This window comes from Salarias fasciatus, chromosome 23 (assembly GCF_902148845.1).
Source record: "Salarias fasciatus chromosome 23, fSalaFa1.1, whole genome shotgun sequence".
Lineage (NCBI taxonomy): Eukaryota > Metazoa > Chordata > Actinopteri > Blenniiformes > Blenniidae > Salarias > Salarias fasciatus.
The window spans coordinates 9796128-9814667 of record NC_043766.1 but is presented as its reverse complement, the minus strand read 5'-3'; the positions used below and the strand labels follow the sequence as shown (position 1 = coordinate 9814667).

At 39.8% G+C, this 18540-nt stretch overlaps 1 protein-coding gene across 1 annotated transcript; it reads left to right on the top strand.

Moving 5' to 3' along the window:
• Window positions 1-4791: 4791 nt before the first annotated feature.
• On the top strand, window positions 4792-18036 carry slc5a5 (solute carrier family 5 member 5). The gene is made up of 17 exons (XM_030083802.1): window positions 4792-4866; window positions 6838-7213; window positions 8079-8144; window positions 8349-8400; window positions 8582-8649; window positions 9048-9202; window positions 9355-9495; window positions 10964-11093; window positions 11499-11587; window positions 13134-13246; window positions 13471-13541; window positions 13900-13986; window positions 15233-15435; window positions 15612-15709; window positions 16302-16387; window positions 16689-16745; window positions 17002-18036. The coding sequence occupies exons 2-17, from the start codon at window positions 6866-6868 to the stop codon at window positions 17131-17133; spliced, it is 1896 nt and encodes a 631-aa protein (XP_029939662.1). The 5' UTR covers window positions 4792-4866; window positions 6838-6865; the 3' UTR covers window positions 17134-18036.
• The last annotated feature ends 504 nt before the right edge of the window (window positions 18037-18540 follow it).

The window sequence follows — 18540 nt, the reverse complement described above, 5'->3', positions numbered from 1 at the left end:
ATGTATATGTTTCTGGTGCATGTATGTTTGCTGCATATGTGGACGTCGCACATGTATTTGCTCTACAGCTACATCTATATTGTAAATGTGTTTGTTGCATATGTTGCTTGTATGTGTTGTGGTCATTACTCACTGATTTTGCCCATTCGTCTCACTTTGCATATGATGCTCTTGCCCTCTGCTGGTGGCTTATGAAGTTGTCTGCACATGTGTTTGTCTTCTGTGATTGGTTCATGTCGTTGCTCTCTGCTATTGGTCCTTGTCGTTGGTCCTTGTTGGTGTATGTAGTTGCTCGTCATTAATCACTGTTAAAATGAGCCACACGTGATCCAGTTTTTAGTTTGACATTATGAAAAATATTGGTCTTTCAATAAAATGTTTAAAATGTTTAAAGCCGTTTTTGCTTCAGGTATTAATCAGGGTGTGTGAGAGAATTGCTTTATGCCGATGACTCTGCCTTGGTTGCTACAAATCTACAAGATATACAAGAGATTACCAATCTATTTGTTGAAGCAGCAACATGCTTTGGTTTGCAAATAAATGCCTCCAAAACTGAGCTTCTGTACCAACTACCACCGCACAAACAGCCTGAGCAACCAGCCGTAGAGGTGAATGGTGAGGCCTTGAAAACAACTGCCATTTTCACCTACCTAGGGAGCACAGTCACCAGCAAGAACTCATCTCATGCTGAGATTGACCGAAGAATTCGAGCTGTCTGTAAGGCTTTTGGGTCATTACAGCAGCCACTCTGGTCCTGACACGACATCAAGCTCTGTACGGAGATCAAAATCTACAACACAGCTGTATTGCCATCACTTCTATACTCCACGGAAGCCATGATCCTCTACCGCCGACACATCAAACAACTTGGGAGCAGCAATCCTCAGACATCTGTTGTTCTAAAACTTTTGAAAAAAATTAACTGTCACTGCAGTTCCCCCCCCCCCCCCCCCCCCCCGAATGTATCCAAACTTCTGTTTGCCTCAATGAAAATGTTCTCTCTATGGTTCTATGTGATTGTAACAAAAACTTTCTGTTGACGTGCAAGAAAGATGTTTGGCTTTGATGTGTTCTAAATGAAGGTTTATTGTATCTTTTTGTACCTTGTGTGTCAGAGTTTAACTTTGTCTCTGAAATCGTCCGGTATTTGATTTACAGAAAGAAGTGGAGGGTTCTGATATATCCGAGCCTCAGGGACGACCAGAGCCACTGAACAAAGACACAAATGGCATTTTGATCATTTTGATCTGAATTTTTCAGCAGAAATAAATATAAATTACTTTCATTTAAAAAAATGCACACTGAATGTTTTTCAAAAGTTTTAGAACAATAAATGTAACACTCATCATTAGCCTGATACCGTTTTTGTTAGGACCTCTAAGGTGCCCTGATTTTTTTTTTCTCTCGGCAGTCCATAGATTTCGATGAGGATAAGTGAGGTGGAGAGGTGTTTTGTATGTTGGGTGTTGTTTGTTATCTCTTGCATGCACGTAGGTGAGCCATCAGACTGGCTCTTGATCTACATGGTCACCCACATTTGCCACAGGTGAAATCACTGGCACTTAGAACAATGTGACGACAATCATGAGTGGACAGATAATCGGTTCTTCTTTTCTACTCTATACTTTTGGTGGTTTGATGCAGAGCAACATGCCAGTTGGACCTGTCTGAAGCTTGCTGCTCCCAAGTTGTTTGATGTGTCGGCGGTAGAGGATCATGGCTTCCGTGATGTATAGAAGTGATGGCAATACAGCTGTGTTGTAGATTTTGATCTCCGTACAGAGCTTGATGTCGTGTCGGGACCAGAGTGGCTGCTGTAATGACCAAAAAAACCCTTACGCCTCATTCACATATACGCGGCTGTGCGAGCGCGGATCTGTTTGGATTTGCACGGTTTCTGCGTGGAAAAGTCAGAACTGCATGCAAACAGATCAGTCCTTTCACACTCCACGCGCGGGGAACATGCAAGCCCACGCATGGCCCGTTCAAATCTGCGCTGATTTTTTTAAATAGAAATCAAGTCTATTTTTCTGCGCGGACTTGAGCGGGCTGTGCGCGGTGTCCCATTGAAACCAATGGCATAAACACACATCTCGTGTCAACTAGGCTTTCTATGCATGCATTGAGCTCATGTCTGCCCACAAACTGGTCTACACAAGAGGCTTTTGCCAGTGTTCTGGTCCGTCTATTTTTCCGCGCGACTTGGAGCAGGGTCCCATTGAAAACAGTTGGGTCGACCAACTTTTGGGATTGAGCTGGGGCCGCTTCGAGGAGGGGGTCCGCGGTCAACCCCATCTCCATCTAGATGCAGTGAGAAAACGGTCGCTCCCTCCCCACTCTCTTCGTTTGCCGCACTTTTGTCCGTGTGAGGCTTCCGTAACGCACGATGCGAACTGTTATTCTGAGCGCGCACATCGCACACGCTTCCTTCTGAAAGTCGGCGATTTGTATGGCCTGCAGAAAAATCACGTACAACAGAACAACCTTTCTGGCTGCGTTCCGTCTACAGAACGGAATCACCGCAGCACTGTCTGCGGCGCCTCTGCAGTCCACTGGAGGAGGTTGCCAGATCTGTCGATCTAGCCCATAAAAAAATCTGAAACTTGTAGAAAGCAGCCTAAACCTCCATCTCGGTTAAAAATGCACAAAATGCACGATAAAACCGTATTTGTATGATAAAAAAAACACGTCATAAACACATAATCATTTAATCAACCCATCCGACGTGTTTAAAAAGAAGCTTTGTTGGCGGAAACTCCACCCAATCTGGCAACAGAAAGGCGCTCTGGTCAGAGCTGTTTTGTTTTGAGAACACAATTCAGTTATTGAGGAGGCTTTTGAGTGAAGACAGGGCCTAGTAGCCCATTGCCGCGGACAACCCGGTCACGCAGACCGTCCTGGTGAGAAAGGAACACCTGAACACGCCGCTCCAGCGCCCGCGCCGTCTACGTGTCCGCCCCGTGCCCGCGCAGTGACCGCGCAGTGACCGCGTATGTGGGAATGAGGCCTTACAGACAGCTCGAATTCTTCGGTCAATCTCAGCATGAGATGAGTTCTTGCTGGTGACTGTGCTCCCTAGGTAGGTGAAAATGGCAGTTGTTTTCAAGGCCTCACCATTCACCTCTACGGCTGGTTGCTCAGGCTGTTTGTGCGGTGGTAGTTGGTACAGAAGCTCAGTTTTGGAGGCATTTATTTGCAAACCAAAGCATGTTGCTGCTTCAACAAATAGACTGGTAATCTCTTGTATATCTTGTAGATTTGTAGCAACCAAGGCAGAGTCATCGGCATAAAGCAATTCTCTCACACACCCTGATTAATACCTGAAGCAAAAACGACTTTAAAATTGGAACATTTAAACCTTCTTTAATTGAAAGACCAATATTTTCCCTTATGTCTAATTAAAAATTGGATCACACGTGGTTCATTTTAACAGTGATTAATGACGAGAGCAACAAACAGGCAGAACAACTACATACACCAACAACAAGGACCAACGACAAGGACCAATAGCAGAGAGCAACGACATGAACTAATTACAGAAGGGATACAGTCAGGTCGGCACCAATCCAAGTCAGCCCAGCCCAACTCGGCACCGCCCCCGGGATACAGTCAAGTCAGCACCAAGTGAAGTCGGCACCTAGCGAACTCGGCCTTGCGGGGGCCCCTCAAGTGGCCAAGTTGGTTAGTGCCGACTTGGCTGTAAGCTGCTTACCAACTCGGCCAAAAGCCTCTTTTTTTTTTTTTTTTTTTTATCACGATCCCAGCTGCACCGCTGTGCTGAGTCGGGTAGGGCCAGCTTGGATTGGTGCCGACCTGACTGTAACCCATTACAGAAGACAAACACATGTGTAGACAACTTCATAAGCCACCAGCAGAGGGCAAGAGCATCATATGCAAAGTGAGACGAATGGGCAAAATCAGTCAGTAATGACCACAACACATACAAGTAACATATGCTACAAACACATTTACAATATAGATGTAGATGTAGAGCAAATACATGTGCGACGTCCACATATGCAGCAAACATACATGCACCAGAAACATATACATAAAGCAACAACACTTGGCAAAAACATCGAGCCCAGTACTTTAACTAACTTTTTTTTTTTTTACATAGATGGATGTGTGAAGGGATCACCCCAAAAAGCTACTTAAAGCTTGTCTTAGGGGCCCAGTTTCCCAAATTCTATGTGGTAGCAAATGAAATAAAGAAGATATTGGCCAGATATCTTTACAATGAGAAACAAGTACCTGTTGGCACCAGAATACTTCTTTAATTTTTCATAGGAGAGTAGCATTTTAGCTGACATTTACAGTTTTGCCAGTTTTAAAATAAACAAAATTATTGTATTAGATACCAGTTCAAATTTATCTGGTTAGGATGACACGCAGCTGTGTTTATCACAAAACACAAACAAACAAACAAAAAACCCAAGATAAGCTACTTTTATATGGGGTTTTCTTAAAAATTGATGAAGGATTTAATGAAGTTTACTGCCTTTTGAGAGAGCTATGCGGTACTGTTGGTTCAGGGGTAGAGACGAGATAAAGAAGAATGTAACTATTAACCACTTTGAACAGAAAGTTCACCTAAATCCATGAAATCCATCACAATTTTGGTAATTTACACGTTTGAGTCTTTAGCAGGTCAATGAGCCTCAGTTCCTGCCAAAAACAATGAGTAAAAAAAAAAGTCAGGCGTGACTAGCTATTCAAACAGCAACCTACACACACACACACACACACACACACACACACACACACACACACACACACACATGCACAGATCGAATCAGCCGCCTAGAGCTGTTGCACATTCCTCTCTGGCTGGAAGCAGCACCGCAGCTGAACTGAGTAGCAGTGGTGAGTTTTTGAAAAATTTTCTTTAGCTTTTCCTTTTCCTGAAGAAATATTTGATGCATTTTGCCTGAAAAACCTTGACTCCCCCATAGCACACATTGATTTAACGAGCTCAATATTTAATTGGATTTTTTTTGCAAAAATGTATTTTGATAAATGACATGTTTTGAAATTTAGGGGACTACACATGAAAGGACTCCATTTGAAATACATTTTGATGAAGAGTTTCCAGACATATTTTGAGATTATGACTTTTTTACTTTTCATTGGCTTGATTTTTATGATCTTTAACGTAAAGATTATATAAAATTTAATATCTCAACAACAATGGTAAAGAATGAAAAATTTGAGTTTGTCTTATTTTGCTCCCCCAATTTTTTTCCCACTGAATTTATGTTAGAGGTTGCATAATCAATAAGGTTCACCGGTTTACTGAGCAGGAGTAAGAGTTGCTTCACCAGAAACAAAACAATGCCTTGTTTCTGTTATTATGAGAAGCATAAAGCCGATTCCAGAAATCCCTCAAAAATCAGTATCTGCCTTTATGTGTGGCACAACTTTCTGTTCAGGGGTGCGGAGTGTCTGTCATTAATTTATCACCATCAGTTCTGAAGGCTCAAGGAGAAATGTTATCATATATGGTCACTGGTGCCATAAAGGGTTAATGAATGTCCTTGTAGTCATAGACATTTTTTTTTTATTATTTTGCCAGAATTTAAAATTTAAAAGTAAGGCTCTATCTTTTCACTTTATATTATTGTATGTCTGGCAAAAAAGAAAAAGGTCAAGTCATTAAAAAAAAAAAAAAAAATCCTTTGCCATGGAGTCCTTTTGGCAAATTCATTAACTAGTTCTGGGGTCTTCTTGCTGAATTACTTATCTTGATTACACTCAGTTAACAGCAGCACCTTTCCAGCTGAAGCCTGGCTATCTAGGTAGATAAGAGAAAAAAATCATAATAAACAGAGAAATACCAATTGTTCCCTCGATTAATCACTTTTGTTGTGACAATAATTAGTCATTCTTCTATGTATGGCTGTGGAGTGTTATTATTATGATAGTTTGTTTCCATCTCTGTTTATTATTTCAGTTAATCACTTTGCCCCTGAGGATTTCTTGCATTTAAACAGGCACTCTGTGTTTATGCCTCTTCTGTGGAGGACCGTAAAAGTTACAATGTGAAGACTTCCTGAGTATCACCACTTGTCAACAGAGGAACCACACATTTAATCAGCTCTTACACTGTTAAAGTGCAGTATTCAGACTTTTACCGTCTGAGCCTGAACAAACATTTCCACTATCCTCTGCTTCCATCATGTTTTATAAATTTAATCATGAGACAAATCATCAATTTCTTTTTAGTCTCAGATAACACAAAGTGCAAGAATTTAGTATTTAGGGGTCACAGTTCACACGGGGTTAATACCCCTCTCACTCTGACCTACTGAGTCCGCCGAGGTCTGCGAATCCTCGCCGCTGTGGACGGCAGTGCGTAATGGTTTAAGATTGTACAAACTCACTCCAAAATGTCAGCAGGTATCAAGACAATGTAAAATCAACGATGTAGCCAATAAGTCACAGTATAAAGCTTTTAGAGACTGAAACGATTGTCAAAAAAATGGATCATGTTTACTCAGTGTGTGGGTGTGAAGGAGGTATAAAGACAGAATCTGACGAGATGACTTCAATGACAGAGAAGACAGCCATGCTAATATAAATGCAATAAATTGCCATTCGGTTTCTTATTGTGGTCCCCTGTCATCTGGATCTACACCTCAATCACAAAATTCAGTCATTTTTATTAATTTTATGATTTTTTTTTTCTTAACAAGCTCATTTCCCTTCTTTTTCCTTTCCCTTTACAGTTCTTCCATAATTTTTTTTTTTTTTTTACTCATTTAAAAACCCAAAAAGTGTGTCCACCAGATTCTGTCCATTGTTTGGTTACTAATAAACTGTCTTGTCCTCTAACAGATCCACCAAACGTCTGGATCATATACAAATGATGAAAGATCAAACTGGCTTTGTTTTGGCTGACTATGCAGTTTTTTCTGCCATGCTGTTAATTTCGATGGCAATAGGACTTTTCCAAGCACTAAAGAAGAAGCCGAGGGATGCCACTGCTGAGGATTTCTTCACCGGGGGTCGCAGCTTGCCGGCTGTGCCTGTGGGCCTGTCGCTCTGTGCCAGTTTTATGTCAGCAGTCCAGGTTTTGGGTGTTCCTGCAGAAGCTTTTCGCTATGGCTTTAAATTCCTCTACATGTGCCTCGGACAGAGCATCAACTCCCTGCTGACGGCCTACCTCTTCCTGCCTGTGTTCTATAGACTGAGGATCACCAGCACTAATCAGGTCATAATGAGCTTTCAACTACTGGCTCAGTCTGTTTATTGACTGAGCAAAAATAGCCTAAAATTACAGATGGAAAGTTTTTCTAAAGATATTTTGTATTATTTTAAAGCAAGCAATCATGTCAGTAGACAACTTGCAAAAAGATTTCTCATGTTTTATTATGCTGTTGTATTTTTATTTTATGGTACTTTTGCGTTTTTGCTCATCAAATCATTAATTGAACTTTCAGAGCGGCCATTGCAATAAATGTGGCAGGGGTTGTGCACAGTGCAAAGTGATTTAAAGTTGACAAAGCGAATACAGGCTTATATAATAAACATTTATAAAAGAAACCAAACCTGATAGCCACCTCTGGCTACTTTGTAGAACACCGAGATGAAAAAAAGATGAAAAAAAAAAAAAAACTTGCAAAGCTGAAGTGGCCAAGAATATATATTCTGACATGCACCAGCTGATTCCTCTAATAGACACTGTAAAAAAACAACATGTAAATCCTTAAAAGCGGTTTTGAAATGCGTGTCCTCTACTTTTTACAGTGAAATTTATGAAAATGGTGAGTTTTGCTGTTGTTCTGTGGTAGAATACTCTCATGAGATCATTTATTGTAGAAGAAACAAGATATTCGATTCAATGAAGAATTGATTGTAGCACTGGAGAGCTATCCAAGATGAGCTTTGCTGAAACAGATTGAATACCAAAGTTGTTTTTAATCAAGCCCAAATAGAGAAATGCTCAGAATTCTCTTGAGACATCATATAAATGCACCTGTGGATCATGAAACACTGTAAATATTGGAGGTGAAGATGGATGAGGGGTGTGTGCAGACATGCTCTGAGTCATAACTCTGGCCATCTGCCCGTCACAGTATCTGAAGATGAGATTTGGCCGAGGCATGCAGCTGTTGGGAAGTGTCCAGTTTCTTATTGCAACGGTAAGGGACGGATGATTCTGTTCTCCATTATTCATTCTGGCTGAAGACCAGTCGCCACGTAGATTGAAATGGTGTAAAAACAACAGCAAATGTTTTGCTATTTTAAATACAAGCGTCAGCCAGCATGTGCTGTGAAACCAGATTGCACAGACTTGATTAAAATCATTTTCATACAGTCTGTTGACAGCTTTTGTTTGTCCTCAGCTGCTCTATACGGGGATTGTTATCTATGCGCCAGCATTAATCCTCAACCAAGGTAATACAGAGTCTCTCCGACTGCATAGGAAACGGAAAACATTCATAATAACAGTAATAATAATAACAAAAGTTACAGGTATATTGGTAAAAGCTCACTCACATTTTTAAAAAAATTATGTATATATCAACTGTTTAAGAATTGGATATATTAAAGTGAAACTCTCCTTGTGTTTTTACAGCTACTGGGCTCAATATGTGGGTGTCTCTGTTTTCTACTGGGATCATCTGCACCTTGTACACCACACTGGTAAGTATCCACATGAGCTCATTGAACTTGCATTGAGCTTAAAGCTGCTTGAGGAGGAGGGATTGACGGATTGATTATTCCACCATTAAAACTTTGTAATTATTTTCTGGGTCTCATTCTGGGTCTCATTCTGTGGCTATAAGCAAGTATCCTTTACTCATTTTGATGAAAGTCTGGTATTTTTGTTTATCTTTGCTTTAATGAACATATGAAGAAAGAAAGAAAATGCATCTCCACACAGTCAAGGTCACACAGCAAGCAGCAGCAAGGTCAATGACTAACCTCGTCTCGTGGTGTAAGAGACGCATTGTGACTTACAGTCTTGTATACTACAGTGTGTTGTGGTGTTTCCTCGTCCGCTACGGTGCGAATGCGTCTTGTCCATCATCTGTGTGCAGGGTGGCATGAAAGCTGTGATATGGACCGACGTTTTCCAGATCCTTGTTATGCTGTCAGGGTTTGTGGCCATTTTCATCCACGGCACAGTTCTGGTTGGTGGTCCTGCACGGGTACTGGAGATCGCCAACAATGGCTCACGCGTAAATTTTGATAAGTAAAGGCACTTTCAACATTTGACTTTTTGGATGTCACTCTCTAATGAGAACAAATCAAGCTGTATTCTTGCATTCTTCATTACCACAACTTGACTAAAATGTAACTTGTATTATTAAGCTGTACATGTGACGGTAGTTGTTCTTAATTTAGTTTTAGTGTTGACCCACGGCAGCGTTACACTTTCTGGAGCCTCTCAGTCGGGGGTACATTGGTCTGGCTGTCCATGTACGGGGTGAACCAAGCTCAAGTCCAGCGCTACATCTCCTGCAGGACAGAGAGGGAGGCCCAGTGGTGAGTGACGCTTCAAGACGTCAGCATGCATTCAAGGAGTTGAACTCAAAGTATAATATTATTGTAGCGTCTGTGAAGCAATCCCAATTTATGAGGATTTCTTTGAAAGCCTAAAGTGAAACTGTACGAGAAAGGGTAATGATGAAGATATCTTCAAACTGCCCATCGCATCCGATGCATAAGACGTTAAGCCGCTGATGACAGTAAATAGAGATCTGAGGACAGCAAAGTGGGAAGGTCATTTCCCTTATTTTCCTTTAGTTTGTATACCAGGTGGATTTTTATTTTTATTAGTGACAGTTCAGAATATAATTTCAATATTTACACAGACATCAGACAGCATCAGAAGACTATTTGTTTTAAGGTGACATTGTTATTGCAATGCCAACCACCATCCTCATCCTGATGAACTTGTAAGAACTATGGTTCCAGATGCACGCAAACACCTACAAAGATGAGAAATTTATTCAAATATGGGAAACAACTATAATTTGTAATTAGAGTGAGCACTTACGGAGTGCTGATGAAGCAAATAACTTTTTTTTAATTAAAGAGAGAGAGTAATAGAAGATCCAAGTTCAATGCAAAGTACACACTAATGCCCTGTACAAACACACACATAAATTCACCATAAGTCTTCGTCCCTGTGCTTGTTGATCATGATCAGTCTGAGTCTTTTTTTAAGCAGTCTCATGCTTGAACATTGTCTCAATCTTGACATAGTTTGCTCAAAACCCTCACTGCGCTAAATGAGGTTCATGTCTTCTTAATGTTTCTTCGAACACTTCCGATTTTGAAGTTCAGGCTCCCCTTTAATCATAAGACCCCTCTCTATCAGCAAGGAGTTTCTGTATATTACCTGGCAGTTGTGTGTTTGTACATTAGTTTAGCTGTTTTGAACTCTACTAAGGCTGGGAGTTTTAGTATTCCAGAGTTTATAAATAAATTATTGGTGTGGTCCAGATATTCCTGCTTTGTGAATCATTCTGATAATGGCTCTTTTCTAGAAATACTTTAGAATTGACATTCGGATGTTTGCGCTTGCTGCCAGAAGCAGATTTCTATACTAAGAACAATGGAACAAAGCAGTAACAAAAACAAAAACAAAAAAAAACGGAGATAAACTGCAATCATGCAGAACAGTTACAGTGCTAAACCAAAAGCTGGCCGTTACAGAGGGGAAAAGCAGCTCTACAGCTCTCCAAATGTTTGTGTATATAACAGTGGTAAGGGACCCACCCTAACATGTCTCAGCTTGAAACCTTTTATCTTGTTTTGAACAGTAGCTATTCTTTCGAATTACCTAAAAGCTTTTTATTTTTAATCCATTTTTAATCAATCTTTATTTATTAACAAGTTCAAAAGCTTTTTCACCAAATGGTTTGAATCGGAAACCTGTCATTTCTCAGATCATTTCTATGTCTGCGTTGTTCCATCACTGGGTTATTGATCACACTTTGTTGAATAGGGCTCTGTTTGTCAACCAAGTGGGTCTCTGCCTCATTGTGAGCAGCGCAGGAACCTGTGGCATTGTCATGTTCGCCTACTACATCAGCTGTGACCCTCTGAAGTCTGGGAAGATTACGGCTCCTGATCTGGTAATTCAGTTGATTGAGTTTATAGTGACTAAATCTCGGCTTAGGCATGATTTCACTGGTAGAAGATATACACTACCAACCTGCTGGTTTAGATAGAAGGCTACTTAAATTGGAGCCTGCCACGCTCTTAACGTCACATTTTTTTGCCTCTTCAATACATTTCAGAATTTAGACCAAAAGGGTTTTTTGTATTAAACTTCTTCTATGTTTTTTTAATTTTTTGTTTAAGTAGGACACTTGTTTGGATGTAAACTCACAAGGGCGCTGTTACTTTACTGTAGCTGTAATTTAAAAAGCTAAAATTTTAAGCATATTGTGCAGGTTCACAAGATAAAAAGCTGCCTGTGTAACAAACTGGCTACACACTAACCTTTCCATTTTCACCTCCATGCTCGTCCGGTGAAGTATATGCCATACTTTGTGTTGGACATATTCAGAAGTCATCCAGGATTCCCAGGACTTTTCCTCGCCTGTGCATACAGTGGCACTCTGAGGTATTTCAGTTTTAGTTTCTTTTAGTTTTAGTTTTACTGCAAACCAAGAAAGAAAAGGCATTTGATATTGGCATTATTATTATCAACACAAGTTCCATCCTTCTTCATCACTGCGTTATCCTGATCATGGTCGAAGGGCACGAAAGCCAATCCCAGCCAACCATGGTGAAGGCAGTGTTCACCCTGGACAGGCCACCAGTCCACCAGTACATCGCAGGGCGCGCACACACACACACACACACACACACACACACACACACACACACACACACACACACACACACACACACACACAGAGTCTTGTATTTCTATCCTTGTGGGGACCGTCAATTGACTCCCATTCATGTCTAGCCCCTAACCCTGACCCTTACCCTAACCCTAACCCACACCACAACAAAGCCTAACCCTAAAGAAATGTTTTTGCACTTTTACTTTTTTCAGTAACAACAACATGGTCAAGAAAACACTGTTTCTCCTACTTAGGACCGGAAAAAGGTCCCCACAAGGCACGTCGTTCCACGTTTTGCTATCCTTGTGGGGACATTTGGCCCCGACAAGGATAGAAACACAAGAACACACACACACACACACACACACACACACACACACACACACACACACACACACACACACACACACACACACACTCACAGTCACACCTCTGTGCATTTTTTTTTGTTTAGTTTAGTTTTGTTTTTTTTGTTTATATGGGACAGCGCACATTACTGAACATGTAAACATGCGAGATTGCAGCTTGATGCTAATTTCCATCCGTAGTCCCATTTACATAGAAACATAGCAAGACAACACAACGTTTCTCAACGTATTAATATAATACAAACATTGACAGTGAAAAAATACCAAAAGAAAAAATAAAAACACAAACCATAATATATAAACAGATAAATTGCAGTACAGGTTTACTGTGGGTGGAGAGCTAACCCACTGGTAGGAAGACCATAATAGTTTCATTTTCAGGAGGAAAGTGCATAGTTGCTGGATAAACTGTCAAGTGCTAAAGTGCATGAGTGCCAGGTAAGATTGCACAACACCTTAAAGTGCACATCAGTTTAAAGTGCCAGTTTATATTGCACAAGGCCCTGTATACTCAGTTGCACATGCAGCAAAAACAAAAAACAAATAAAAGATAAATCATAATATCCAAACGGTCAGAAAAGTCATTCACAGAAATGTGTAATTTTGTATACATGTAATGAAAAATAAAGGAAACTCTGATGATGACCCAGCAACTGCACTGCATTACAGGTTGCATGTTTGATTTTCTAATAACCACGCTTTCAGCTTCCCCTTGAAAGTGCTAAGAGTGGTGCTTTCTCTAATGGTGACTGGGAGGTCAATTTAGGGTCATCAGTTAAATTCACATGTATGTTTTTAAACCAAAAGGATTAAACTGGACTACCCATGCCTGCACAGGGGGGAGCACTGAAACTCACAAGACAAAGAAACAAATAAATGCTATGCCTTTTTTTTCCAACGTTGTGTTCTGAATTAATTGGATTTATGGTAACTCGGTTTCTTTTGATAGCACGGCTTCCACAAGTATCAATGCGATGGCTGCAGTGACAATGGAGGATCTGCTGCAGCCCCGCCTGCACCGCATGCCACAGAAGAAACTGGTCCTTCTTTCCAAATCACTGTGTATGTCCATTCTTGATGCATATGCAGTTGCCATTAATGTCAGTCCTCAAAAGTGATTTTTTCCTTTTCAAACAAAATATATATAAATCAAGATAGATTTTTCCACCTTCTGTTCATGGAAGATTACAGTGGCACATTTCATGCAAGCGGCTGTTCAAATAATAGACTTTGCCCAAGATTGTAGGTTGAGCTCACATTTAGCATGTTTCTCCTTTCTTTATTAGCATTTCTGTATGGAGCTGCTTGCATCACAGTTGCTGCTCTGTCTTCCTTCTTGGACTGGGGAGTTCTTCAGGTAGAACATCTACAGTCTTCCGACTTCTTATCTCTCCTGAAAAATCCACATCTGTAATATCGCAGCAGCCAAGTGCAAAATAAATGAAAGTAGCATATGTACTCTATCTGCAAATAGCTCATGAAAATTTAAAAATATGTTAAAGTCTGATGCAATGCTTTAATATAATGACAAAACAGTTATACACAACAAGAGTTAGTACTTCTATAACTCTCCTTTGCTGCTATTTTAATTCAATTTAAATGTCTAAAAAAAAAATCAAGAGGAAATTTTTCAGATATTTGAGCAACAAATTTGACAATGAGCAAAGAATAATTTGGTTATCTGCTTCAGTGTATAATGTGTGCTTTTTCTTCAGGGATCATTCACTGTCATGGGTGTTGTCAGCGGTCCAATACTGGGCGTATTTATTTTGGGAATGTTTGTCCCAATGACAAATAGAATGGTGAGTGACAAATGACTTAATGATCCGTGATCATTCATAATTATAAAGTAACATCGGATAGGTGCAAGAATATCCAAATAAAAATTCAGGGTACATTGTTTTTCAACTGAGAAAACCATTGACAGTAATGAGACATATAAATTACTTGCTCAGTTCATCTACATTTTAACCTCCTGAAAAAATACAGTAGCTCCATTTTCACATAATGTTTCATAAAGACCCTTTATCCTTCAGTTTACACTGTGAGAGAAACTCGCTCTTTTTAGATATTTCACAACGAGAGGTGATATTTTCAAAAGAATTTTAGAAACATGTTTGATGTGTGTTAAAGTTGCTGTAGGCAGGATTTTGCTAGTCAATGCTAATTTTTCAGTGTTTTCTTTGGATTAAATGTTAGAGTATCCATTGATAATCCTTTAGGAGTGTAGCATAATTGCACTACCGCGAGGGTGCAGCGTTTCTATCTGTCTCTGTTCTGAGCTGAAAAGGAATCTCAACAGCTCCAGGTATCTTTGACCAATCAGAAGAGCCCATGAGGCTCTAACCATGACTGGTCGAGGGGCGTACGTCGCACGTTCTTGTGGGAGGGGCTTAACTTGCGTAAGGGCGTGATGTCAGAGAAAACAGGACAGGATTGGCTGTGCTGGGTTTCAAATCGCCATCTTAAATGGGTCAAATCGCCATCTTGCTTAGGTAAACCTAAGCCAAAAATGCCAAAAATATTGTGAGAATTTAAATGTCACTTTTAGATTTTGTCTTGAATGTTTTGATCAAAGACTTTGCTGACTTATAACCTTACTTATTACAAGCAGCTGTTACTTAATTTATGCACCTTCTCAAGTGAAAAACAGCATCCCAAGAAGTTGCTGGTTTGGTCACTTGTACCAAGACATTTTGGTGGCAAAAGTGAAAATCTCTGCTTGGCCGCACCTTAATTATTGAAAAAAATCATGAAAATGATAAACAGCCAAACATTTTCTCCCATTTTCAATTTGGTCTTATAACACAATACCTGCATCAGTGGCAATGATTGAGACAATTAGTAGTTTAGAAGACCCATTTTCACTGCACTGGAAGAGTCGGCTGAGTCATAACAAAGGGAAAGTTGATTTAAAAAGAGACATCAAAAAAGAAAACTATCTCTTAACAATTGTTATCACAAATTTTTAGACAACTCAGTGTTTATTCTACAATTTGACATGCATAACTGAACAATGACAAAAAAATGTCTTTTACTGTCTTTCAGGGGGCATTTTCAGGCCTCTTCGTGGGCTTCTGTGTTTCTCTGTGGCTTGCTATAGGATCGACTCTTTATCCACCCAGTGAGAAAACCATGGGAGTCCTCCCCAGCTTCACAGAAGACTGTGGCTCCACTAACATCTCCGGGAACAGCAGGCCGAGCCAGGACCTGCACTCCATCTCCACCAAACTCCACCCAGACAATGAGTGGTCAGTGAGCATAAAAGTATATAGAAGTCAGAAAAAATATATGCATTTTGTATTTGATTTTACTGTGATTACTTCTGTATGGTGAATTTCGTAGTTTGGTTTCTTCTGTTTGCGATTCTGCAAGAACTTCACTTTCTCAGTGTGCAAAGTTTTAACTCTTTTTTTCCTTCGTCAAGGGGCTTGCATAGCTTCTACTCGATGTCCTATCTCTACTTCGGTGCAGTGGCAACCAGCTCTGTTGTAATAGTCGGAGTGATTATGAGCTACATAACAGGTAAAGCAATAATTTCATGATCTTATAAAGTGCTCAAGTGAAGGAAGACCACTGGTAACTCCATTGTTATTTTGACTCTTTCTACTTATAACAAAATCAAAAAGCTCGGTGCTGTGATTATTATTCTTCCTGAACCACTCAAATGGACCTACTGATCAGTTAACTTGATCAGGTCTGTTACTGCTCTGAATGTTTAAACTGAAAAAATATCTGATTGTAACACCGGCATAAATTTTTCCATCTGACAACAGCAGATTTGGCTAGGGGGAACTGGATCAGTCCTTTCACCCTGCCTGTTTCTGATGTTGTCATTTTGGACGGTTTTCACTAAACTGGTATTTAACAGTGGCTTTCCATTTGGTTTTTTGTTTGCGTTGTAGTGTGTGTGTGTGTGTGTGTGTGTGTGTGTGTGTGTGTGTGTGTGTGTGTGTGTGTGTGTGTGTGTGTGTTTAGAATAAGGCACACAACACTGTTTTGTCTTTTGTTTTCCATGAAAGAAAATGTTTTCCTATTCTTTGAAAGTCCATTGTTTCATTTTCATGGATGTTATTTTGTCTATTGACCCCTTTGTGCTATTTTTGTGTTAATGCAGGACCAACGAAGAGGACTGATATCAAAAAAGGTTTGTTGTGGTGGGATCTGAACACATTTAAAGCGGGGGAACCTTCAGAACATGGAGTAAGTATCATGCACTCTCACCTCTTTTAGCCACGTAACTTTATTCCTTTAGAAGAAAACTACATATCAGCCAATGATTCATGATGTTGTGATGATCGTATCAATTGTGTTGAGAGACATGCAGAGGCACTAGGGAGGGGGAGGAGCTAAAGGAGAGCGATAGGAAAAGCGACTGAGAGCCAAGAATAAGCCAAGTGTGTCAAAAGCCCCCTCTGCCTTTTTTTTCACAATACAGGTGTAGCCTGCTCACAGTTACAAATACATTGCATGGGCATTATTTACACTTTCTGTTTGTTTTCAGACTGGTGCTTTGTCCAGAGTGTTTCCCTTCATTCGTCTCAGTACACTGCAAGCAACTGTGAGAATCAACAGCAATAACTTTGATAAGAAACTGATTTGTTGCTTTTCAATGCAACATACTATCGTATGCAAATTACCAAACTGACAAATATTAGATTATAATGTGTAGGGTTTTGAATGATGTTGTGTTTTCCCAATAAACAAATGGGTAATTTACACTTGTCTTAATTTTCCCTGTAACTGTAAGGTGTTGTTGTTGTTGTTTTGTTGTTTTTTAGTTCTGTTTTGACCCGAGATTTTTGTTAATTTTGCAGGGAGAGAAGGTGGCAGATAAACGGCAGACTGTCCCTTTGAAGAGTCTTCCAAGAGATGACATGAATGAAAAAGAAGAACAAACAGACGTTGGAAAGATTAAATCACTACGCACAGATAAAGCATTGATTTAGAGAGGTATCCCAAATAGCAACATGGCATTTACTCTTCTGTCACAATTATTGTTTTTTTTTTGTTTTGTTTTGTTTTTTTTGGGGGGGTGGGGGGTGTCTGGACTTTTTTCTTTAGTGCAATACTGTAGCGCCTTATGTTTTAGTCTTTGTAATTTTTAGGATAGCTCTACAGATACAATTGAGTCTTTATTATTGTGACAAGTGTCTATAGAAAGATAATGTACTATCTTCAGAAGGTATAAAAGCATTTCTCGCCAGAATATTCATTCTGGTATGTTCCGTATCTGTACAAAGGCACACCTGCACTTCAGAAAGCATCAGGTGTAGAACCGATGATGAACAAACATAGTTTGGCTTTGAATCTGCACTACCAGGAATTCAACAGTTTAGTCATTCTCCACTGTGTAGTCAGGGTGGAATTGTGTATTTATAAACAAGTTATCTTTGAGTTGCAGATATTCGCTTACTATAAACGTACTACAGAAAGCATAGCAAAGCTACCAGAAATCGGTTGAAGTTATTGTATTATCATTCTAAATACAGCTGACACTACACATAAACGTCACAGATCACATAGTTTTATTTCATTTGTGCAAGTAATCAGAATGGGCTTTGGCAGAACAGTGAATCTGTGTGAAGGAAAGGTGACAGATTCTGTATGTCCTGTAGTTTTGCAGCTGTGCTTCGTGTGAAGGTATAGGTAGCTTACAGCACATTATGGCTTGTATTTAATTGTTGTATGCTGCAGTTTGACGGTTACCATTATATCCCATTGTTTCAGTTGCAGGTAGAGTTTCCACTGTTCAGTGGATGGGCTTTGACTAATGATCATATTCCAGTACAACATCCAGTGGTTTAAGCATATCATGTGATTTAAAAAAAAAAAAAAAAAAAAAAAAAAAAGAACACACTAAAATACAAGCATTTTTCTGATAACAAATAAAATATATTTCACAAAACAATTTCTTTTCCTGACATTGGGACTTGCACTTATTGCTCATGTGCACTGCAGAATGTGGCTATACTAACAGTGTAAAAGATTAAAGGGAATTGCTGCCATCTGCTGTTCAGCTTAAGGTTTGTACTATTTTTAAGGGTTTGGAAGTTCAGGAGAGTTTCAAGACAGCTTCAAGATAATTGTTTTGTTTTTTCTTCTGTCAGAAATTTGCAGCTAATGATAGCCACTTAACTGGGTTAGCTCTCATTAAATCGGACTAAAGGAACCAAGAAGCTCTCTCTTTCTTTTAAATTCTTCATTTTGCGGTCCCACAGTACGACTAAACTCAATGGCAGGCAAGAGACGAGGACGGCCGTGGTCCAGGAGCAGTTTATCATGTTCTTGTGGTGATAGGGAGTCTGCTAGACAAGTTGATGCTCCTTAATTATAAGGAAGTTCTGGCTAAACAC

Coding starts and splice junctions, on each gene's coding strand:
- slc5a5 (XM_030083802.1), top strand. CDS start 6,866: ATGATGAAAGATCAAACTGGCTTTGTTTTGGCTGACTATGCAGTTTTT. Junction 7,214..8,078: donor GGATCACCAGCACTAATCAG/GTCATAATGAGC, acceptor TGCCCGTCACAG/TATCTGAAGATGAGATTTGG. Junction 15,710..16,301: donor GATTATGAGCTACATAACAG/GTAAAGCAATAA, acceptor GTGTTAATGCAG/GACCAACGAAGAGGACTGAT.